The sequence below is a fragment of the Centrocercus urophasianus genome, unplaced genomic scaffold (assembly GCF_019232065.1).
Source record: "Centrocercus urophasianus isolate 14NV4802_14NV808 unplaced genomic scaffold, USGS_Curo_1.0 seq_2, whole genome shotgun sequence".
Lineage (NCBI taxonomy): Eukaryota > Metazoa > Chordata > Aves > Galliformes > Phasianidae > Centrocercus > Centrocercus urophasianus.
In genome coordinates this window covers 1-23,401 of record NW_024884755.1, presented here as the reverse complement: position 1 = coordinate 23,401, position 23,401 = coordinate 1, and the positions used below count along the sequence as shown (strand labels likewise).

The 23,401-nt window shown below is 51.8% G+C and overlaps 2 protein-coding genes across 3 annotated transcripts; both read right to left on the bottom strand.

The window, feature by feature from the left end:
• Positions 1–27: 27 nt before the first annotated feature.
• Positions 28–16,546, bottom strand: KIAA0895L (KIAA0895 like). 2 transcript variants are annotated; one of them, XM_042821460.1, is made up of 7 exons: positions 16,109–16,546; positions 10,976–11,119; positions 2,694–2,826; positions 2,220–2,525; positions 1,516–1,613; positions 622–782; positions 28–183 (listed from the first exon to the last, which is right to left on the bottom strand). In XM_042821460.1, exons 1-7 carry the CDS (start codon positions 16,544–16,546, stop codon positions 81–83), a joined length of 1,383 nt encoding a protein of 460 aa, XP_042677394.1. In that variant the 3' UTR covers positions 28–80. The 2 variants fall into 2 exon arrangements, with proteins under 2 accessions (XP_042677394.1, XP_042677396.1); XM_042821462.1 differs by lacking the exon at positions 16,109–16,546 and adding an exon at positions 11,601–13,598.
• Positions 16,547–17,368: 822 nt separating this feature from the next.
• On the bottom strand, positions 17,369–23,334 carry LCAT (lecithin-cholesterol acyltransferase). Its single transcript, XM_042821754.1, has 6 exons — positions 23,107–23,334; positions 20,847–21,003; positions 20,441–20,556; positions 20,008–20,103; positions 19,513–19,737; positions 17,369–18,537 (listed from the first exon to the last, which is right to left on the bottom strand). The coding sequence occupies exons 1-6, from the start codon at positions 23,261–23,263 to the stop codon at positions 17,903–17,905; spliced, it is 1,386 nt and encodes a 461-aa protein (XP_042677688.1). The 5' UTR covers positions 23,264–23,334; the 3' UTR covers positions 17,369–17,902.
• Between the last annotated feature and the right edge of the window lie 67 nt (positions 23,335–23,401).

Below are 23,401 nucleotides of genomic sequence, written 5' to 3'. Positions count from 1 at the left end.
TGTCCGTAAGGTTTGGTCCACACAAAGTTTCCATTACATGGGTTTTATTACACCTTTGTTCGTAACATCAAGCCAGATCCCTACCCCGAGTCCTTTGTGCCTTGATGCCTGGCAGAGCACGTATTTGGGGTGCAGTCGTGTTTACTTGTAGGTCTGCACGGCCTGCAATGACGGGGCAGGTATCTAGAAGCAGAGAGAGCAGAGGTCATTATCTGGGGGGACTGAAGTCCTTCCTGCCCGTCAGGGAGGACATGAGGAGAGCACCACTTGGAACCTTGAGGACCCTGGACTGGTGCAGCTCCTAGGCTCTGCCCTTGCTCCCTCTAACCCCTCGTTTCCCCAAAACCAACGCGGAGTAGCACAGCGTTCCCCAAAATGCACGGACCTGGGCAGGGGGGAAATCAACAACAACCACACCGACCATCTCAGCTGTGCTACCCTGCACAGCAGTACATGCACATCAGCCTCCCGGGCAGAAGCCCGAGCTGTGCCATCTTCTTCAGGCAAAAACTGGCCTGACAGCCCCAATAAATACTGAATAAATAGAGCCAGCGTCAGCCGGATGCTGGCAGGATGCACTGAGGCACGCGGGGCGGCCGTGGGGTGCACAGTGCTGCTCACTCAGGCAGCAGCTCTTCCAGCTCCTGCTCATCCAGCTGGTTGGTGGTGACAATGTGGTCGAGCTGCTTCATGTACCGCTCCAGGTCCTGCATGAAATGGGGGATGCGAGCCTTTTCCAGGACGCCAAATTTCTTCAGGCGGTTCACATCTTCGTAGGAGACCTGGTGGGAAGCAAAGGGATGGATCAGCATGTGCAAATGAAAGGGTTCTATTCCCCTGTGACCCTCTTTGCCTGCCTGGCTGGGTTTTCTACACTCACACTGCCCAAATGGGACCACGGACTGCCAAGGGATGGAAATGAAGGCTTGAGGTAAGTTTTGAAAGAAAGACATGGGAGGAAAAAAAACATCTGCAGAGGCAAAAATGCCTGCAGGGCAAGTATTTGGCTGAGCCAGGTCTCAGCTTTGGGAAAATACGTAGACAGGAGAAGCTGGTGATGCCTGCACCTGAGCTTTGGGTCAGGGCAGGATGGGTACAGCAAAAGAGGAGCCAAAGACCAAACATGAAGAGCTGTGCCCCTACATACAGGGGCTGGTGAGGAGAGATGTGGAAGGAAGTGAGATGGCCTCACAGAGCTGGAGCCAAGGCTGCGTTCGTAGTGCAGGCTGACCATAAAACCTGACCATTTCTGGGCAGAAGGAAGGCAAAGCAGAAAGGGCTCATGATAATGCTGTGTTCCTGTTGGTGCTGCATGCAGAGCTGCCTGGACGTGGGCTGCCTGTATGCTGCTGCTTGATTTTGCTGTCTGGACAGAAGATGAGACAGTGTCTGATACAGTGTCTCGGTGCCCTAGGAAAAACCCTGTCTGCTCTCACCAGGACAGCACATCTGGCTGCCTAAAACCAGAAAGCCCCTTGCCAGTGTGGAGCTTGAAGTGTGACCCCAGGCTCCTACCTTTCCAAGAGCAGCCAGCAATGGGAAGTCGATTGTCTGCCGATGTCGCAGGATGCGGAGAATCCCATCCAGGTACACCTGGTCCTTACTGAAGCAGCCTGGAAAAGAGAGAGGGCCTGGGAAACACCAGGAGATGACTCCAGGATAAACCCTATCTTCCCAAATGTGTTGGGGCTGGCAGGAAGGAAAAGACTCAGAGGATGAGCAGAGCCAGCACTGGGGTCCCCCGCCACGGAGAAGCCTGGGCAGCAGAGAGCAGCAAGGCTCCATTCCCCAGCCCTTAGGAAAAAGGGACAGGCACTGGAGTCTCACCATTTTACACATGCTGTGTGATTGCTTTTTTTTTAACTGCTAGAGTCTAAAAGCATCCTCAAAATGCTTATCTTTTTCCTCCTTTGGCTCCTTGAAAGGCTGTGCAAGGAAGGGCTAAGATCCATCAGAGTGGGAGGACGCCACGGGGCTCCCCAGGATGCCTCATCCATCCCTACCTGATGGACAGCAGCCGGAAAGGTGATGGGGCAGCTGGGTATTGAAAAATATACCACAAAGGAAAGTGTAAATCTATATGAAAACAGAGCTGGGGATGAGGGAGGATGAGAGGGCAGCGTGGAAGGATTCTCTGGCTGGTGATGGCAAAGCCACCCAGCACCAGAATGCATCCACAGAAATACAAAAATCCCCCCAAAACATGGAAGGCTTTGTACCTGGCTGTGAGGTGTCAGTCTGGCCCCGCTTGGCCCGCACGCAGTACTCCCACCGGATGCCAGCATCCTGGACGTATTGCTCCAGGTCCTGGAAGAGCGCGGAGAAGGAGAGGTGGCTGGCCCTCTCAATGGTGTAGTAGAGCAAGGCTGCACGCCAGAGGAAGGGCTGCTTGCGGAAGAGGACACTGTGCAGGCTGGCCAAACCTTCCTCCGTGGGGTTGGCAGGCTTCAGGCTGTACTGCTTGCGGCCCTCCGAGCTGTGCCAGGGCTGGCGGGTGTTGTTCACCCCACGGATGTAGTGCGTGCCTGAGGAGATAACAGCAAGCGTCGTCAGCTGGGGGCAACTTGGAGAGCCTCAAGAATCTCAACCCTACTGCGTCCACCCTGCCTGCTATCCCCACATCCCCATGATGACACTGAGGATGCTCAGCATCCTCCCCGCTGTGCCCACGGTCCCCCCAGTGCCCCACTGACCTATCTCATGGCGCAGCATGCCCTCCAGCCAGAACTGCCGGGCTCCAGACAGGTTGATGGCCAGTGTTGGTCGGCTGTCCTCCACCATCATCACAGCCTGAGACAGGAGATCATCGGTGAGCTGCACCACTACCTGCAGAGGAGAGAGGAGGAGGCAAGCAGCCACGTTAGCGATCTTTCACTGGCTCAGAAACAGCAGATGGTACTTTGGGCAACTCTTCAAAACCTCTAAAGGAAACGCACTACAACTATTCCAATCCAGAGAGGATACATCAAAACTAGAGATACCAGGAGGCTTCCTTGAACTGATGAGGAAATGGATGACCGCCTGCTCTAGGTGGGTGCCTGAGTAGAGGGTTGGACCCGATGGCTTCCAAGATACCTCAAGCATCCTGTTTTTCAGAGATTCTGTGAAATGCTTGCCCTAACACGTTTGGTAATATTCCTGCACCCTGGGAAAGCCAAACCACATCCACTGGTGTGCTTGCAGAGAGGGGACACGCCTGGTGATGGTCACATGGCTGAGCAGGGTTGGGTGGGCACTGCCCCCCGAGATGTAGCAGGATGGGCCTGGAGCCCAACACGAAGTAGCTCCTCTCAGCTAATCACAATCACAAAATCTGAGCAGGCTGTGGGGAAGCTGGCTGGCTGCCCTACACATCCCATCCCCACCTTCTGTCCAGCTGCAGACGGCTCCCAGTGTGCTGCAGGACCGAGACAGATGGATAACCTCCCTAAAACCCAAACCTGGGAAGGTGCTGTGCACACAGCTGAGGGCAGAGCACAGCAGATTTGCACAAGCAGCATCAGTGTGCCACCACATGTTCCTACTTCCGTAGCTCAAGTCTTCCAGAGCAACACTCTAGGAAATGAAGCACTAAGAGTAACAAACACTTTGCTCCAGCAGAGCCTTCTCATCCATCCCTTGAGCACCGCAGTGGGAATGTTTCTCATAGGCTTTATGTGCTTTGTAATGAGTCCTACTTACAGAGCACCTGCCAAAAATCTCTCACAAGGGAACCTACCTTCATTCTCACATCTTCATCTCCTTTTTATTATTGCTTTTAGCGCTTCAAGAAAAGTGCAACAAGAACAGATCCATCCAACACACTTGCAGCCAAGAGCTGCCAGCCACACACATATAGCCACGCTTCCCACCTGGACATTTGTCAGCTGTGATTAACAGCACAACTGGTGAACACCTTTACACAGAAAGAAATAGCTCACATCAGCATGTTTGCTCTCTGACCCACCCTGGAGGTGGATCTTGTGCCTCTCCTGTGATATGAAGAACCAAACTCCATATAGCCAAGGTCACAGGAGGTGTTTGCATTGGCACACACCTCAAAAATCCCTCTGCCACGTATGTGTGAACTCTAAAAGCCATCTGTTTCAGAGCTGAAACTGTCCAGGTTGAAAAGCAGAAACCTGACAACATTGTAATCCTGAGCATCGCCTTCAAGCTTCTCAGGTTTCACTGCAAAATTGCTAGCACAGCCCAAACCAAAGCACTGATTTACTGCTACATTAAAGCTTTCGTCTCTTTTTCTTTTTAAAAAAGAGAGGAGACTAAATCAGTTTGTTTTAAACCCAGATTTATTATTGTACAATGCTGTTCATTAAAGCCAGGAGTGCAACGTAACAGAGCAACACCGAGTACTGGGCAAATTAACAGCATAAAAAGACTTACATGGCAATGGTTTAACTGGATCACATAGATGAAAGACACAGAGGAAAGACTTGCCGCTGTACTTTTAATGTGCACATCCCTTCAATTTTACTTCTGTTCCAGAAAGCAATTCAAAATAATTAAAACTTGTCCTCCCACTGCCCCTCCCCACATCCAGCCAGCACTCAGAGGTCACTGCTCCAACCTCAGCCTAAGGCACAAGTCCAAACCCGGGACCCCAGTGAGCTGAGTCCCGGAGAGGTGGCTGAAAACTGGAGACTGTTTCACATAAGCAGAAAGGAGGAGGCACATAGGAGCCAAACCCTGGTATTATTTTAACTAATTCCTATCCATTATATCAACTCGGTGTGACACGAACACAACAACAAGCATTGCAATCCCAAATGAAAACAGCTGAGGCTGAAATCCTGGAAGCTGAGAGGGGAAGGGAAGACAAGAGAGAACTTAAAGACAAAAATGCTTTTCATTGTCACAGTACTCCTCCTGCTCCTCCAAAGCCACTGCTGTGTTCTTCAGCACAGAACTAGCGCCTGAACTCCTGTGACAGTCCTTTGCTGTCTGACCTACAGCTGTTCCAGGGAACACAGGACTTGATGTGCTGTGTCAGCTTGTGGGGCTCAACTTCAAGGACACCATCCAACACACAGTGCTTGGCTGGCTGGGACATCTTGCTGCCTTGTCACTCTTAGTTGTCCCTACAGGAAAAAAGAAAAACAAACCACGAGGAGGTTGGGATTTAGGATATGAGATACTGGGTAGCTGCAGAAAAGATAACCTCTTCCCTAGCATAAATGTTCCCACTTATACCTGCTTTCCATCAGCCTGTTTAAAAAGTAAATAATCAGAAAAATACATTGCCCAATTGTCCATGCTGTGGCAAACTCCTCAAGGACGATGACTTGTATTCAGTGGTTTTCTATGTCCCCTCTAATGTCTGTTCCACTGGGAACTGCTTCTTTGGGGTTATCCCAGCTGGCAGCTTTTGGGAGGGTGTTGCTCACTTGGCATCCCCTGAACAGCTCAGGTTTCAGTATTTGAAAAGCTGACTGTGAAAACAACACTGTAAGAGCACCCACACAAGTGAGAGAGAGATTGCATAAACCCAAGAGTTTAACTGCAAGAATCCAATTCCTGAGGTCAGTGCTCCATGCAGACCAACTCTGCTGTTCTCATGACATCCAACTCTCCCCTCCTGTCTGTACCTTCATCCCCACCACCAAAGAAAACTAGCCAGCCTTACGATAGCCTGATCTGCCCGTGGCTTCTTCCTCTGCTGTAAGAGGAATGCCTTGCTGAAGAAGGCAACTCTTTCATCTGCAGCACAGGTTGCTCCTTATTTGATAAGGATGGATTTGCTGGAAGTTCAGACATTTTTCTCCCACTGCTGACCACAGGAGTGACACAGGGCCTATGGATTTTCTCCTCTTGTATTTCACCCAAAGGCAAAAAGCATCCCTCAGATCAGCTGCAGATTAAATCGCTTCTTCATACAGCCCTGGTTGCTAAACCTACATTCATTCTGATGCACTCTAACAGTGGGAAGAAGGCATTCTGAACATCAGGGTTCTGCTCAGGGGTGAAGGAAGTGAATATTCCTTGCTGTATAGGAGCTGCTAAATCATGGCCTGAACCTCTGATTGACCACCTGAGGCAAGCAATGGGGCAGCCATGGGAACACAGCTGAAGGCAATTCACTTGTGCTGCAGGAAGGGATGGAGCCTGGCTGCACCTCTCCTAGATCCCATTTAAATGCTGACTGCCACTGAGGAAGGATCCTTCCCTAGAGGTTACTCCTTGTGGAGAATATTGTGAGCCTACAGCATTGGTAAGCCTTTTCCACTTATTACCTTTCTGTTGTGACAATCTTACTTAGCCTAAAACTCTGTAAGCCAATTGATTTTTACATCTCTGTACACCTATTGATTGTACACCCTGCTCAAGCAGGATTTTGCTGGATGGGGGTGGCAGCCCCAGGGATGCCTAACAAGGCCTTACCCCTGCTGCCATCTGGGTGTGCTGCCAGGGTCCATCTTGGTCAGGGAGGTCCCTTTTTGCACAAAGCTCCTCATCAAGAGACCCACAGAGAGAGATGCCTCAGCTTTAATAAGCTGTAAACACCTGTGACAGAGCACTCTGTGATGTTGAGAGCTGAATCACTTTCTCTGGATTTATACTGTAGCACAAGTCAATCATCACTGGGCTTGGCAACCCTATCAGATCACTGTACAAGGGGTCTTGGGGCAATCCTTCATGCGTAGGCACAAAGTAACCATCAGGCACAGAAGGCACTTTTTTTTTTTTTTTTTCCTCTCTTGTGGTAAAGACAACGCTGAACCCAACTGCATGAAATGGAATCTATTTCTGTTTCTATACAAGAGCTAGATGACATCAAGTGAAGTGATTAGGAAGCAGATTCAGGACAAAGAAGCATCAGTGAACTGTGCAACCTGTTGTGGGAGGTTTACAATGGCTCAAATCTGTTATCCATATGAATGGATTCTCTTGAACACCTTCTCTTGAATAGAAGACACTGCACTGCAGAGTCAGAAGGCCATGTGACATTGAGGGGAAAAGGGTGAAGGTCTTCTGAGCAGGTTGGGCAGGAAATGTGTTTGTTTGACAGTTCAGTGATGATGATGTTTTGTCTCATCAGACAGAAGCTCCAAGAACTGCTCCATGCAAAGCCAACCCTCTGGGTGCAATTCTGCATACCTCCAGGGAAGACTGCAGCTTGGCTGCTCGTGTTGCACTGCCCACAGCACGTTTCTGGATTCAGCAGTTGGCACTGAAACCTGATGCTTCCACTGGAAAGCACAGATCCTTGCAAGGTTCTTGTGTATGAGTGCATACACAAGAATGAGTGCAATTCCCATCACCATTGTTTCACAGAGTGCCCACATTTTAAGCACAAACTCCAGCACATCCTTGTGTTCCATTAAGCAGTCTGTCCAGTTTGTGGGTGTAATGACAGAGGAAAGAGCTCCCTAAGAACTGCAGGAAGAAGCAGAGCATGCTGATGGGGCCAAAGCCTCCCAGCAGCACTGACAGCAGTGTGTGCATCTGCTCTGTACTGGCAGGGTGTGGTGGGATGGGCTGGGCCAGCACCGCTGCCAGAACCTGAGGACACACTAGCCAGCGTTATTTAAGAACATTTCACAATGCCTGGATTACTACACAGTACTTACCAACGGTCAGAGGTTTCTTTAGTGCAAACTGAGCAGCTGGGAAATCCATGAATAATGGAAAGCAGGCATCTGAGCTCCAGCAGCATCACCTCAGCCCTGAGCCAGAACAGAACCAGAAAAGCCTCAGAACCTGCAGCTTGGACTACAACAGAGAAACTCTTGAATATGCAAAGTTCACTGCAGTGCAAATACTTACCCATAAACACGCTCCCTGGGGTGCTGGAAACTGGCATCCTGCCTTCATCACAGCTCAGACCATCCCTCCACACCACAAGTGCCAGGGATGGGGGCACAAAAGGAGCACTCTGCACTGACATCTCCTTGGCAGCCAGTGCCACCAGCCCTGCCCATTTGCAGGCAGTTCAGATCGCTGATGCACTGAAGTGACTTTCCTTTCCTACCATGTTCCCAAATAACCATCTTCTTGGCGAGTTTTGGAAAGACTCATCTAGATGCTGCACAAGTATTTGTCCTGGGACTTCGCTTGGGCCAGGCAACTCTGGTTTTTTGTATTCCCTAAGGTGCTGTTTACTTGCTGATTAGCTGGAAAGAAGCAGCACAAGTTCTGATTTTGTGTTTCTGGTTGCTGCAGGGGTTGTAGCTGAAGGTCTGCAGTCACCTCGCAGCCCAGCCAGGCAGGGAAAGCAGCAGCCATGCTCGTACACCTGCAGCCCCTTGGAAACATTTTGACCACATCAGGGACAAGCTTTTGACTACGTTTTCCTCAGCTGCAGACCAACAGCCCACACTGCAACCCCAGCCCACAAATAAGCAACACCATGAGGTTTCTGGGCTGCTCCCAGTGCCTAGAAGCCTGTATCATAGGTCAAAGAGGCGTGGGAGCTGTCTGGAGTTGCAGCAGTGTGGTGGCAGTGTGCTCTTCCAGGTCTGATGGAGAAACTACTGCAGGACTGAGAACTGTGTCAGGAAAATCCATGCTGACCCCTCTGGATCACGGTGCCTCCTGCACTCTGTCAAAGCAACACTGCAGCAAAGGTGATGGGAGAACCAGAGGGTGCTTGCAGCAACGCAGCGCCTGGCAGCTCGGAAACCTGTGGGGCCCCATGAGATGGAGTTTCTTTTTGTAAGAAACCCATCATAATTAGTGAGCAACACAAAAGCAGCAACAGAAAAGCAAACAGCAGTGAAGGACAGACAGGGTACAGCAGAGAGAAGACAGCAAACAGATACACGGGCAGCAGGGAGGGGAGGTGCCTCTGTGAAGCTGCTCTGTTCCCCATCAGGGCGCAGAAATGGCAGCAAGTTTTTGTCCAGTACCAGAAGCAAAGTTTGACAGCATTTGCTATACAAAGCACAGGTGAAACATTTCCCTTTTTCCTTCCCCAGAGAAACTCAACGCAGCCTGTAGTGGCTGGTTATTCATAAATTGATGCTTGAATGGTTTTAAAAGCACTTATCAAAAGCTTCAGAAAAAACACAAGCCACGTACCTTGCATTCCAATGTGCAAACATAATAATTGAACCCTTTGAGCCCCTGAACAAAGGAAAAATTATACAGGGCTGGACTAACAGCTAAGAAAACAAATCTTTCTGCCCAGGTAGAGCTCAATATGTTTGAGATTAACAAAGGAGTATTCAACAGCTGAATTCAATTAATCAAATTAAGAGATAAAACACAATTGGTCCAGAAATACTTCTCACCACTTGGATCTGGGGCTGTGGAAGTGTTTGGCAGATACACTGTAGGCAGGAATAGGAGAAAGCTCCTTATACAAGGCTACGGGGCATCCCTCTTCCCTGTGAACATCCAGCTGCCAGGAATCACTCTTGTAACACAGATAAATCCTCAGACTCCTCACCCTGCTTTATAATCCCAGTGAGCTCTGTTGTGCAGCAGGAGAGCAGCTTTCCAACCAAGCAGCTGTGACAGTGGCATCAGCAGTACAATGCAGCAGGCAGAGACCACAGATATGTTTTGTTTCCACTTTTTCACCGTGACTTTGAGATGAGAGAGAAAGGCACAGTGCTCCTGACAGGCAGGAACCCAGAGGTAAACAACAAGAAAGGAAGGAATGCATTTATACTGCTTGTTTAAATCTTCCAGATTTTTGGCTCAGTTCCTTGCAATTCCTCTGTTACAGAGCAGCAGGAGTTCTGAGCTGTTTGGAAAGGAGGGTTATTTGGCTAAATTCAGGAAGCCAGCTGAAAATCCCTCCTGCTTCACCAGACCCAGGCTTGCACTCAAGGGGCACCTCCAGAAAGCAGCTCAGGATGTGCAGCAACAAGTGGTAAGAGATGCTACAAGCTTTCCACCCTCCATCCCACACAGCTGATTTACCACTAGCAACATCTTAACAAGGTATTTTCTACTCTTAAAACCTCAGAGTAGAGTTTGAAAGCACCATAACCCAGCATGCGCCAAAGAAAAGCCGGAAACCTCTCCCCCAACTCTGCCTCTGAACACACAAATGAACCCAGCTGCCACAGATTTCTGCCATACCACTGCTAGCAGAAATAGGTCATCCATCCCAATGGTAATTGATACCTCATGGACACAGCAAAATAGCCTCAGCCCTGCATGCCTGTCTACGTAGACAAGCGGTAGCTCTTCTCCTTAAGCTCAGCTCCCTTAGCTTAGAAGGGAGATATTTCTGGAATGAGAAAAGCAGGCAAATCGGTGGGGCACCAGCCTCCTAACTTCAGGACTGCAAGCCAGGAGCCGTGGCAGAGATGGAAGGAAGCCACAGTTCAGAGGAGAAAAGCAGAGTAATTTACTGCAGGCTACAGAGAAAGGCAGACCTTCTTCCCTTCGTCCTTTTCTGCTCCAAGCCCTGCTGTTCTGTACAAGCCAGCTTCAGGAACACGCAGGGCAGCTGCTGGTGCAGCCCTCTCTGTGCTCCACTCTTTGCATGTGGCTCTGTGCAAAGAGGTGCTGCTCCTGCTCTCAGCTTTCCAAAAGCTGCACAAAACACACTGGCCTTGAGAGTGCATCAGGCAATGGTCAGGTCAAAAATAATCCTATAGCTGTACCACGTTTGCCCAACCCATATCCAGGCTGTTACACTGCTCTGGCCTCTTCTGGGAGCCACAAATGGCCTGAAGAAGCTGCTCAGAACGAGCTCAGTGTCTGTAAAAGCAACACAGCAATGCAGAGGATTGCTGAATTCCTTTGTGAAATACTTCCGCAAACAAAACTGCCACCAAGTTTGTTTACAGAATCCTCAACTACAAACTCAGGTCTCAGCTACTGCTTTAACTCCTGCCCTGAGATGTGAATCTCTCGAGCTTCTTTCCCCCAGCAAGTATGTTTCTTCTTTGTGTCCAAAATACTTCTTAATTCAACTCCATTATCAGAACTGATGCTTTGCTGAACAAGAGCAAAGCAGAAAAATATTCTGCACGTTTCATGAACGATTAAAAAAGAAACAACCAAGGACAATGATTACCTCCCCTGCGCAGCCTTCCTTCTGCATGTACTTTCGGATAACAGACCAGATCTGGCACTTGCTCAGCAGTCTCCCACCAGTGGCAACTTCGAAGCTCTCATAGGTCCCATACTTCTCCAGGACAGCATGAATGATCCTAATGGCCTGTCACACACATAGAAATGAAGTGTCAGTCAGAATACCTTCTCCACTCTCAAGTGCCATCTTCTACAGAACCAAAACCCCCAGGTGTAACAGAGCCCAGCTGAGGAAATCCCAGAGAAAGGGTTCAAAAAACTACTTAGTGTCAAGTGCCTGGGAGGTGAGACGTTTCTGTGGGAGAGAAATGGAATGTCTTGTTGACAGCTGAGTACCAGATAGATCAATACATAACACAGTCAGCATGGCACACACTGTCTTCATTCTATTGTCCCACTAATGCTCACGAGTGTTCATTAGCAGAACTGGGCAAACCAGAAGTGAAACAGCCTCACTGTACGTAGCACGCTCCCTCTAGATGCTAAAGCCGTGATTGTTTTCATCTTTTCTGCTTTCACTTCTTCTTTCAAACTCGAGTGTTTGCAAATCTTATCAACTTGCTTATTAGTTTTCTTATTGCAACACTGGATTGGTTTCAGGAACTCACAGCCCAGAAGGCAGTTGATACAGCACAGCTCCTGGCACAGGACATCTTCTGGCCTGGCACGAAAGTAGCAAGTGTGGAAACAGAACGGGTTCACGACTGGTCATTCTGGAGCTACAGAAGAGATCTTTGTTGTGCTCTGATAGCTCAGGACAACAGAGTTAGTATGAATCAGCTGCAGAGAATGTTAAAAAGAGGTGAGGAAGTTGTTAAAACCTCCATGCAGCTCAAAATGTTTGTTCTTCACTGGCCACCACATCTGCTTTGGAGAATCTCTGTAGAAACAACGATTTCAACACAGCAGTCAGGACATGAAAAAGTCAGGAGTGCAAATGTGCTCCCCCTCAGCACACGGGCATGCCCTGCAGTAAAGCTCCCACAGAGAGTATTTCCTCGGGCAGCACTGCTGCTTCTGCTGCTTCTTCCAGGCTCTCAGCACAACCATGGTGCTGCAATAACAGCACGTGAATAACAGCAGCACGTGCTGTTTTATTAACGTTACCCTCTATACGAGCACTTACTAGCATTTTCTTTCCCTAAAGTGAGAATGCACCAAAGTCATTTGCTAGCAATGACCCTCTCTAGTCTGTTTATTAATACGTATTCCAATTTGGATGACTACAACCCCTCCTCTGCAGTTGTTTTGGAGTCTTTCAGCAGCTTTACTGCATCTGTAAACCTGCCTGCAAGATGCCTACTCACCTGCTGCAGCAGGACAAAATGCCACTGCTGAGCTGTGTGCATTTTACCGTTCCTCCTGAGCTCTGTTGTCCTCTTTGTCATCTACCTGATGTTGTTTCAGCAAGTTCAGTCCCTGAGGGGACCCCTGCCTACTGCAAGAGGGACGACATATGCTGAACTTCACAGTCTGGAAAAGATTGTGGTGCCAGAGTTCAGCACACCTGGGCTGACTGCACAAACAAGCCAGGCTATGCGCCACAATACATGGCTTCAGCAGGGAACTAAAAGCACATAGTTACACAGTTAACAACAGACTGGCTGGCACTCATGCTCTTTGGCAGCGTATTTGCTAAAACTCTTACTCTAAGGGTCAGAACTCGCCTCTTTACTGCGTTAGTTCCACACCACCAACTTGCACTGAACCTCACGCCACGCACAAACAAGAGGCCAAGTTCACACTGAGTGTGGGAGCTGATTTTGTGGATCTGAGGCCCCCTCCACACGCACACCTGTCAGGGAGCAGTGGAAGCTGCAAAGAAGCCCTCTGAGCCCAGGAGCAGATTGCCCTTTCTCCTACCACAGTAAAACCTTGCTAACTGCTGAAGCTACCAGCTGGAGCCCTGCAGAAGTTACATTCCTTCTTCCTCCCTACTGAAGCTTACTTGCTTCTAACATCTGACACCTGCTCTCCCCTTGGGGAGGTTTGCTCTCCTTTTGCCTCCTAATGACCATGATCACCTTAGCACGTGCCCTTGCAGCAGCTCAGTCCAGCAGCAGCCACCAGACAGGCACTGAACTGAACGTGGGAGAGCCACCAAGGCCCCTCCTGCTGGCTTGCAGAAGGAAAGGATCACCTTTGTTTACCCACTGTGAAACTTTGTCCCCCATTCCCTAAGACGGCAAGCAGCAGGCAAAGAGGAACTGAGTGCAGATGGTGCACAGAGCTGACAGAAGGGGCATGTACTACAGCAACTTTCAGACAAGTCACAGACAGCAACATTCCTAAGATAGCACATTTGCTCTATGAGAAGCTGCTGAGCTCACATCAGCCCTTCCTGCCCGGTCAGTGGCCTGGCTGGGAGCAGGAGCCTGTCACCAGCTCAGCCCCACAGGCCACTTGTCAAGGGACAACAAACACTCGAGCTGTGCTCCAAGCCCTGCGTTGATGCTGTTCTTATGCCTCCGAGGAACTGGGCTGCCAACAGTCTTCTTCATCTCTAATAGCATAAGCCATAGAGGGGCTGGAAGGAGCCTTCTGATTTTTTTCTGTTTCTATAGGAAAAGGAAACAAAACAAACCAACAAACTCCAAACACCTCTAAAAACAAAACCAAAAGCAAAGAAAAACAAAGAGCCCTCCAAAAAACATCAAAATCCCCCAAACAACAAATAAAAACAGCTCCCAATTAAAATAACAAATCAAGAATCCAAAACCAAACCAAGATAACCCACAAGAAGAAAACAACAACAAACCACCAGAAAACAAACCCCCAACAAAACAGAAAACAAACTCCACAACACAGAACAGCTGATTCAGCAGAACTGAAGGGGGCATCAATCTCAAAACACAAAAAATAAGGAACTGGTTGGTCTGCTCTTGCACCAAGATGTTAAATCAGTACAAGGTGCTGAGAGCAGGGTGCCAGCAGAGGACCACTGCCACCACTGCTGCCGGGTTCCTGCCCATCTCCCCTTCACTTGAGCACTCACCTCCAGATGAAATACCTGTCCACAGCTCTCACTCCTGACTGCTACATGCTGTGCTTCACTGAGAAGGCAGAAGAACCTCTGTTCTCCCAAGATACATTACAGAGACAGAGAACTTGTAAAGATAGGTAGAATTATCTAACACAAATATCTCTTGCAGTGGGTGTAAGAACAAGATGAGAACACTCACACTGTTTATGAACAGTTAATTTCATTCCAAGAAATGCACAGAGACAATTTCAATTATTCCCATTTGAGAACACTGTAAGCCAGCTGTACCAGAAGAGAAGTGGAGAAGTAGCTCTGGGCAATTCAATTTACTGCATTAGTCAGAGACCCAAACACACTAAAACACAGGAAGGAGTGCAAGAAAAGCCACACCGAGGTCGTTACAGGAATCCAAGCATCTCCCCTGAAACAGCATTGCTGGCACCAGTTTAACTGGGGCAGAGGTGTAGCAGGAACAGCGCTGGAAATGCCCAGCTGCTTGGAAAGTTGTTTACAGAGACCAAACAACGTGGGTAACACACTGTAGTCCTCTAGAGAAGTAGGAAGCAAGAGGTGACGTGGCTCTTGTGTGCAGGCAGAGCATCGAGGAGCCCACTCTTTTTGCCTCCTGCACTGATGGCCCAGCGCTCTCCGTTTGCTGCCATTCGTTTGTGATTACTACCTGTGGCAGAGAACAGCCAGGAATATTTTGGTAGCTTATAAAGCAACTGAAGTGATGATGAAAAAGACACAGACTGCTCTAAGAAGAGCCTACAACCTAGCTGCCATCCACCGTGCTTGCTGATAGTTATGGGTTAAGGGTGCTGCCACGCAGGACAACCTTTACACCTTCCAGAAAACAAACCAGGCTCAGCCAACAGGATACAGGCTGAGGACTGCTTTACATGAAGCCAGCCAGATGTTTCAGTTCTTGGTCTGTTAGTTCTAAAGCAACAGTGCAAAGGTTCCTGCCAGCTCCCAACCACGGCTGCAGGTCTGTAGGCAGTTTGAGGCACAGAGTACAATCCAGCCCCAGGAGTCACTCTCTTATCAGCTACAGAAGGTGTATGTTGAACATGTAATCAAAGAACAGCTTAGACAAGCAAAACAGAACAAAGCAACAAACAACCCAGAAGATAAGCAAGGTCACACAGCAGCAGTGAGGACGAGGAGCAGGCCAGAGGAGTGCCTCTCTGCATGGCACGTGCTGCAGCTTCAGCCTGGCCAGCCTTAGTGGTGGCTGCTGATCTCAGAGCCAAGATAATGAATCATGGATCAAACTTTATCATGGACCAGTTGGATGAGAAGCGACATTAAAGCCCACTCAGTCCCAACTCCTACCACAGGGGTGACAACTGCCACACATCAGGCTTCCTAGGGCCCCATCCAGCCTGGCCCTAACACCTTCATGGACAGGGCATCCACAGCCTCTATAGGCAGCCTGTGCCAAGGCCCAAGTAAAGAAGTTCTTCCTAACATCTAATCTAAATCTCTCCCCTTTTACTTCACAGCTGTAACCCCTTGTAATATCACTACACTCCATAACAATGAGCCCTTCCCCCGCCTTCCTGTAGGCCCCTTTAGGTTGGCAAAGACCTCTAAGATGACCCAATCCAGCCATGTCCCTCACTGCCACATTAACATGCTTCCTGAACCTCTCCCTGGGCAGCCTGTTCCAAAGCCTCATTGCCTGTTGGGAGAAAAAGGTTTCCCCAGCACCTGACCTGAACCTTCCCTGGTGCAGAGTGATGCCATCACTCTCACTATCGCTGTCACCCAGGAGCAGAGGCTGAACCCCTCCCCACACCCTCCTGTCAGGGCTGCAGCTCCACACTGACCCACCCCATTCCCTCAGCCACTCCCATAGGACTGCGCTCAGACCCCTCACACTTTAACTCCCTTTAGCTCCGCTCCCTATTCAGGACACGCTCCAGAGTTTGTCCCATTCCTGGTCTGTCTCTCATTGAGATGCGGGCCCGTCAGTGCCGTTCAGAGGACCGATCCCCTCCGCTCCCGCAGGCTGCACCGCTGCTGACACAAGCCGGGATTCCTTCCGGCCCAGCCGGCCGCCGACACCGCACAGCGGAGCCGCCCGGAGCCCCGAGCATCCTGCCGTCCTCCTGCGGCCACCCTCACCTGCGCCACGAAGCGATCGGAGGCGTCGCGGTATTTCTCCAGCACCGCCTCGGGCACGGGCTCGGCGTATTCGAACTGCGGATCGTAGGCGAAGCGCTCCCTGAAGAACCGCTCCCGTTCGGTCTCCACGTTGCGCGGCCGCAGCGCTACGAGCAGACACGGGCTGCGCCTCCCGGCCCCGCCGCCCTCCTCACCCCGCGCCCGCGCGATGTGAGGCAGCGACGCGGCGGCCCGCATCCTCCCGCGACCGCCGCTCCGCCGCATCCCGGCGCCGGTTTCCGACAAACGCCGGCTCCCCCGCGGGCAACGGGGTGAACCGGACGCCGCCGGGCGAGGCGGTGGAGAAGGACACGAGCACAGCCGGGAGCCATCGCGGTCCGGCAGCGCGTCCAGCCCCGCGCGGCCCTGCCCGCCCGCCGCCCCCGGGTCCAGCACCATCGCCTCCAGCGCGACGGCGGCCCCGCTGCCCCACCGCCCCCTCACGCCGACGCGCTCAGCCAATCCGCGCCGCGGCCGCCTTCTCGCAGCCAATGGGAGAGGCGCGTGGCTGGAGGCCCCGCACACCGCCCCGCCAGGCTCCGCCCACCCCGTGTGAGGCGGCGGGAAGATGGCGGATGGCGGCTCTGAACATCTCGATGGTTTTGAGCTGCTCTGTGCGGTGGACTCAGCCCCGTATACCAGATTTTGGCACGTGTGTGATTGTGCCATGAGGCCGTGGTGGCGTGTGCCACCCACTCGTGAGGTCTGGAAAGGAGAATCTCATGGGCTTTCCTAAGGAGGACATTGAGACCAACCCCGAGCTCGCGGGATCACCCCAAACTCAGATCATACATCGAAGAGCACCGTGCGGACACTTCTTCAACACTGTCAGGCTTGGGGTTGTGGCTGCGTCCCTGGGGAGCCTGGTGGTGAAGAACGCATCCCCAGCATCCAACTTGCTGCAGCCTTGAGCCTCATTTCCCATCACCACTCACCCTCACACACTCACACAACGGCTGGGTTGGAAGCCACCTCAAAGTCCATTGAGCTCCAACCCAGCTGACCCCCCAGCTCAGGCTGCCCATGGCCCATCCATGGCCTTGGGTACCCCCAGAGATGGGCACCCACAGCTCTGGGCAACACCTCACCGCCATCTGAGTGGAATGTTTTCCCCTGGTACCCTAAACGAAATCTCCCTTTGGATTTCCATTGCACATTGGTTATCACCCAGCCATGCTCGTGTAGGCGAGCTGGGAGACGCTGCACAAAGGAGGCTGGAGGTGTAGAAGCCAAGTATGTTTATTAGGTAGATCTGCTGTTTCTAAGCCAGTCTTGCAGCAGGGACTCAGCTTGTTGCCTGTGTGATGGGGGCTGGCGGGGGCCCTTCTGCAAGCTGTGCCTATCCTGTCCTTACCCACCCTGGTGGCTGCCCCTGCGCCATGAGTGCTATCTTGCTTATATGGAGTCCTGTATAAAAAAGAGGCTATGACACCACGGCCTGAAGAGTCTAAAGATAGCTTGCTAGCATTGAGGGCTTGCTCACACGCCGTAATCCACGAGTGTGATGTTAATGAGCTGGCAGCGTGGTTAATTATCCATCCACTAGTGGGAAGTGACAAGACTCTGAAGTGTAATTAATCACTGCTCCCAAAACAAAAGAAAAACAAACATTCAGAATGGAAGAGAGTGCCAACCCATCCACCTGAGCTGTTGTTCTTGCTCCTTCTCATAGATACCCAGCTCGGAGTCCTTTACTCCCCTTCATGCCAGCTTCTGGTGGATACAAGCATGGAGAGAAGCTGGTCATCACCTCCTTCAGTTCTTTCTAGGCTCCTTAAGGACTCTGTGGCCCCTCCTCCCTACCTCTGGGCTGGATCTAAGAGCACCCATCTGCTCCGGCTCTCTCTGCTCCTTGTTGCTAGCCCCAACCTTGGTGCTCCCCAGCAGTATGTCATTGATGGAGGTGAGCGTCAGGTTGCTGAAGACCATGTTGAGGTGGTCAATGCCTCGCAGCTCCTGGACATGCACTTTCTGCTTTTGCTGGTTGCGCCATCGCTTGCACAGCTCTGAACTGCGTTTGTTGACAGTGTCGTCCCCGTCACCATAAATCATGTCCACAGGGTCCTCGTAAGGAAAACGCTCATCGTATATGTAAGTCTCCACTGTGGGATAGCCTGTGCCATAAAGGCAATATGTGTCCACACCGGGAGGGGGTAATCCCTTCAGCAAGTCCTTCATGTCCTCCCACATGTACCAACCATCCTCCAAGTTGACGTCGGTGAAGAACTGCTGGTAGTCCCGGTAGGTGTAATTGTAGGAGGGTGTGGAGATGAAAACATGGTCCTCTGGCCAGGCCAAGCTCGTAGGGAACATCCAGGGGCTGGTGGTGGTCATACGCTGCTCTTCACGCAGCTTGATGTTGGACATAAGTGGGATGCCCTGATTATCACCTGCAGGACAGACAGACCGCACCAAAACACACTCTTGGGCAGCTGAGATCGGACACCTCTTGGCCACTCCTGACTGTCAGCATGCACCTATCAGGACCCTCCTCTCTGACTTCAGTCCTCCAGCTGGAAGAAGAGGCCGAGTGTTGACAAAGCTGGACGGATACTGTCCCTAACCAGCTGAGTCCTGCAAGTCCTACACCTCCACGTATGAGTGAGATGAGCCCAACGGGGCTGATGATATGTTGTCAATCTGCATTCATCCTACAAGCCTGGGTGTTTTTAGTTTTAAGACCATGCAACAATAGAATTACCTCAAAAAAATGTCTCTGGCCCATGTGATAACAGGGAAAAATGTGATGACTAAGAGTGATACAAGGCGTCAGATGTTAAAATTTGCAAGCATGTGTTTTTAAATGAATTCCATGCATTTTGGAGGCTCAGGTTGTGACTTGTGGATACTTGGGCTGTCAGCGTTAGGCAAGTGACTGTGGCTTTCTGGACTGAAAAGAGGCTAAAGAGAAACTAGGTGAAGGAAGTTAGAAGCCTGAAAAAAGAAAAGCTTATGGAGGATGGGCTCTGAGATACTGGGAGATGCAAGCAAGTGATGTAGGTCAGTGTGCGTGTCCCTTCAGGGGCCTCCATGTCCTCAGCTGCATAAGGGCTGTACTGCTTGGAGTAAAAGTCCATCTAGCCCACAGCCCTGCACTGTTGGAGGCAGTGCAGCTCCCCAGTTTCTGGGGAGGCAGTGAGAAGAGAGTGAGCGTGGCCCAGACTGCTTTCCTAGCCCCATGACGTGTGGCTGGTACATTACTTTTGCCCAGGACGGGCAGTTCTGATTTCAAGGAGCACCCCTAGCCCTCAGCTGTCTGGCCCCCAGTTCTTCTACCACAGTGTCTGCTCTCTGCTCATTGCCATTCTTCCATTTCTGCAGGAGAGAAAGAAAGAAGAAGCCTCTGCTCACAAGGAATCACTCACCTGATGCAAGGACACGCAATGGCTTGACAGATCCTCCCCAAGGGGCCCCCAGCGAGATGAAGCCCCCGATGTACCGATCTTTCCAGGCTTGCTTCTGCTGGAGCAGGAAGTAGAGGACGTTGAGGTTGCCCATGCTGTGCCCAATGAGGAAGACGCGCTGCTGGTACTCATCGTGCATCTCCTCTATCAGTGCCTTCAGGTTCTGGAAGTATTCAGGCTGCTCCTCTGTGGACAAGAGAGACAGCAGCTCTTGGTCAGCTTCACGTAGCCCCAGGCTGACACTAAGAGCCTCAGCCAGAGAGGCGTGTGGGCACAGATGCCAGAAGTGCCACCGCATACATTCACATGAGAGTGCTATTCACAGCCACAGATGGCCATCCCTGTCCAAGGAATGACGAACCATGCTGAACCACCACACCACTCCTCAGCCTGCTCACTGAGAACCACCCTGCCTCCCTCCCTGCACGTGTGATATGGCCACAACCCCAGACTTACGGGGACCAACCCTCCAGTCATAGGGGGCTGCCCGAACTGTCTGGTCCCTCACGTAGCCGTTGTTCACCAGGTTCTGAACCAGGGTGTGCAGGTAACCTGCGGAGAGAGAAAAGGTGGGATTTATGTCTTTGGTCTTCTGTTATCCTTTCTCTGTTATCCTGATCACAGGCTGGAATTTCATCTGCTAAGCTCTGTAGTTTGACTGCTCTGGTCAGAGATTGCAATTCTATGCATCCTGGAGGCATAACACAGCACTTGGAGCTGGAAAGGAATTGTCCTGGGGCCATCATCCTTCACCCAAGTGACCTGGGTTTCATCAGCTCTGCAGGACTGAGCTGGGATGAACCGCACAGATACAGGGGCTCCTCTCTGTTGGGTGATACATGACAGCCCTGGATACCCTGTGCCTCTTCACGAAGCTGGCTCCTCTCACCTGCCAGTTTACTCTGATCCAGGTACTCCACAGAATAGGTTTTGCCAAAGCCAGGCACACGAATGTGCACCCCGGGAGCGTTGGTCATTTTCCGAGCCGTTCGGTTGTACACTACCCTGTGGAGGGAACAGGACAGAAGGCAGCAGTGGGGTCACATCCTGACCCTGCTGCTCCAGGGAAGGCTGGCAGCATCTGCAGGAGGTGCTGAGGACAGGCTGTCATGAGCACATGGCGGGACAGGGAAAAGGGGAAGGTGTTCAGAAAGTGTTGATGAGAGCTGTGTTCGCAACACATTCCAGGAAGGACGGTTTGTGTGCAGGGTCAGGGCCACAGAGGGAGGAGAGGGGAGGGAGATCCCTGGTAGGTCATTAACCCGGGGAGCTCCTGGGATGGGGGTGAGCAGTACCTGGTGTTATCAATCCAACAGTCAACTCCCACTGGCAGGAACGTGTTGAGGTTGAGCCAGATGGTGAAATAGTCCTCGGTTTTGCGGTAGCACATCCAGTTCACTACATCCGGCTTGTCCAGTTTGGCTTCCAGCTGGTTCCCAAGGCACCCGGGCACTGGGGACATCACAGAAGGAAAACTACAGCCAGGTAGATCTCAGTTTGTGGAGCTGCCTGGCCTCATGCTTCCTTGACCCACAGCCCCCCCTGGGGCTGCCTGGCTAGGGACACCCTAGGAACCTGCAGTTGGTTGCTGCTGGATGTCGCTGGAGCAGCACTCATGGAGACCAGCCTGCTTATGCCTTGGTTCTCACCAAGCACAGCACATCTTAGGGCACTTGGAGACACAGGTTGGGCACAGAAGCATTGGAATAATGCTCAAAGTGCATTCTATGGGACCACCAAGCTGCCACCCTCATCCAGCATTGGCCCAAGAGAATGGAGATAACCAGCATGGAGCATCCCAATGTTTCTCCCCAAGCTTGTCTGGGTTTCCCTCCTCCTATCTGCAGCCACAGGGTTGGTGCCCCTCAGAGCTGCCCAGCCCCACCGCATCCAGTGCTGTACTCATCACACCCACCATTTGTCCACGTGCTGATGCTCAAGGCCCACACACTGCGGGCAGCCTGGTGTGGGGATGCTCTAGTGCATCCCAACTGCCACAGCCACAGCTCCATGGCATGGCAGAGCATTCCCAGGGGTGCAGGTGCATTGTACCATATAAGAGGGGAATGGGGCATGCTGGCTGCCTTGCTCGACCTGCTCCACAGCTCCCTCAAACCTGTGCATATGGGGAAGTTCTAATCCTGCTTTCAACACAGGGTGAGGATCAGCACATCCATGAGAGGATGCTGGCACAGGAGAGCCTGGGCTTCAGTTGGGGAGCTGGACCTACACTGGAAGCAAGCAGAGCAGGTGGCAGTTCTTGGGACAGGAGGTCAGCCCGTGTCCCATGGGGCAGCCCCATGGGGGGCTGCATCCCAAGGGTGCTGGGGGTGGCTGGGTGCCCTCCTCCTGCCTCACCATTCCCCCTGGTACAGCCAGCACCCCAGTGCTTAGCTCTGATCTCTGCCTCACCTCAGAGAGGACACTAGGTAATTATTAAGGGAGTTCCTGTGGGGGCAGAGGGGTTATCATTGGTCCTAAGGGCACTGGGGGTTTCTGGGATACCAGACCCAGGGGGATGGGCTGCACATGAGTGCCGTCTCGACCACCCCACCACCCCAGTCTGGGCACAGGGCATGGGGCAGGGCTGAGGCTGGTGTGGAGGCACGGGGCAGGGGCAGGAAAGGGGAGAAAGGGAGGCTCGAGGGGGGTGCTTAGAATGAGGCTGCCTGGGTCACAGAAGGGCAGTGGAGATGCTCCTGCTGCTGCACGCCATCTTGAGAAGTGGCACAAGGTCACTCGTGCTGTGCCATTCCCTCCCTGGTATGGTGACAGTCTCCTGGCCAACAAGGCTGCAGCCACTGCCTCTCCAACCACACAGTGCCAGAGGCTGTGTGCCTGCCAAACAGTGTGCCAGGCTGCCCTGTGCATCGAGAACTCCACGGGGAAGGGAGTTCATAGGGTCAGTCTTTGGATGTTCTGCTTTTTCTCTTCTCTTTTTAAAAGGGAAAATCCTTCTGAGTCGAGAAAAGGGTGAAAAATAACCCCCCTGCTCAGCACAGTTCTCGTGGCAAAATCCCATGCCAGTGTTGGCACAAGGAGGCAGATTGCAGCCACACGCTGCCAGCCAACTGCTTGCAAACAACCCCAGTCAGGCGGATGGTGCCATCCCCACCTCCGTAGGTGATGCCCCTGTGCACCTCTCTGTGCACCTCTGATGCAAGGAGAAGCTTCCCACCAGCTCACTGTAGCCCAGGCAAGATTGTCTGCTGTGGGTCAGATGCCCTGCAACAGCAGAGGATGAATTAAGTGCAAAAATCACAGGGCAAGCTGCAGGGGAGCAAGAGTTGGTAGTTTCCATTCCACTGGAACAGAAGCAGCAGCAGTATGGAGCTGCAATCCAGAGGCTGTTGCAACCCCTTATCCCCTCCATCAGCAGAGCCCATAAGCAAGGCAAAACCTGAACCCCACCTCAGCTGTGCTGGGGGATTTCAGAACCCCTTTTGCTTTCTTCTGGAGTGAGCATGGCAGCCCATGCACCCTCAGAGCTCCTACATGGTAGGACACACAGAGACTGCAAAGCTCCCTGGACTCACCAGGCAGCTGTCACCTTACCGAGCACCACGGGTGGTGTCCTGTTGGTCGGGGGTGCCTCTGGGGTGGTGGTGGGTGGAAAGAGCACGTTGAAGAGCCAAAACTGGGACGTGGGCTGCAGGATTAGCAGCAGCAGCAGCAGCGTCAGCAGCGTGAGCCCAGCGTCCGTCCTCCCCATGGCCAGCTTGGCTGGGCTCCCTCCAGCAAACTGAGCAAACGGGCTTTTATATCTTAGGCAGGTCCAGGAGCCGGGGCTGCAGGGGAGGGGAGAGCTGCAAGGGGCTGGCCGGGATGGGGAGGAGGGACTGGGAGGGAC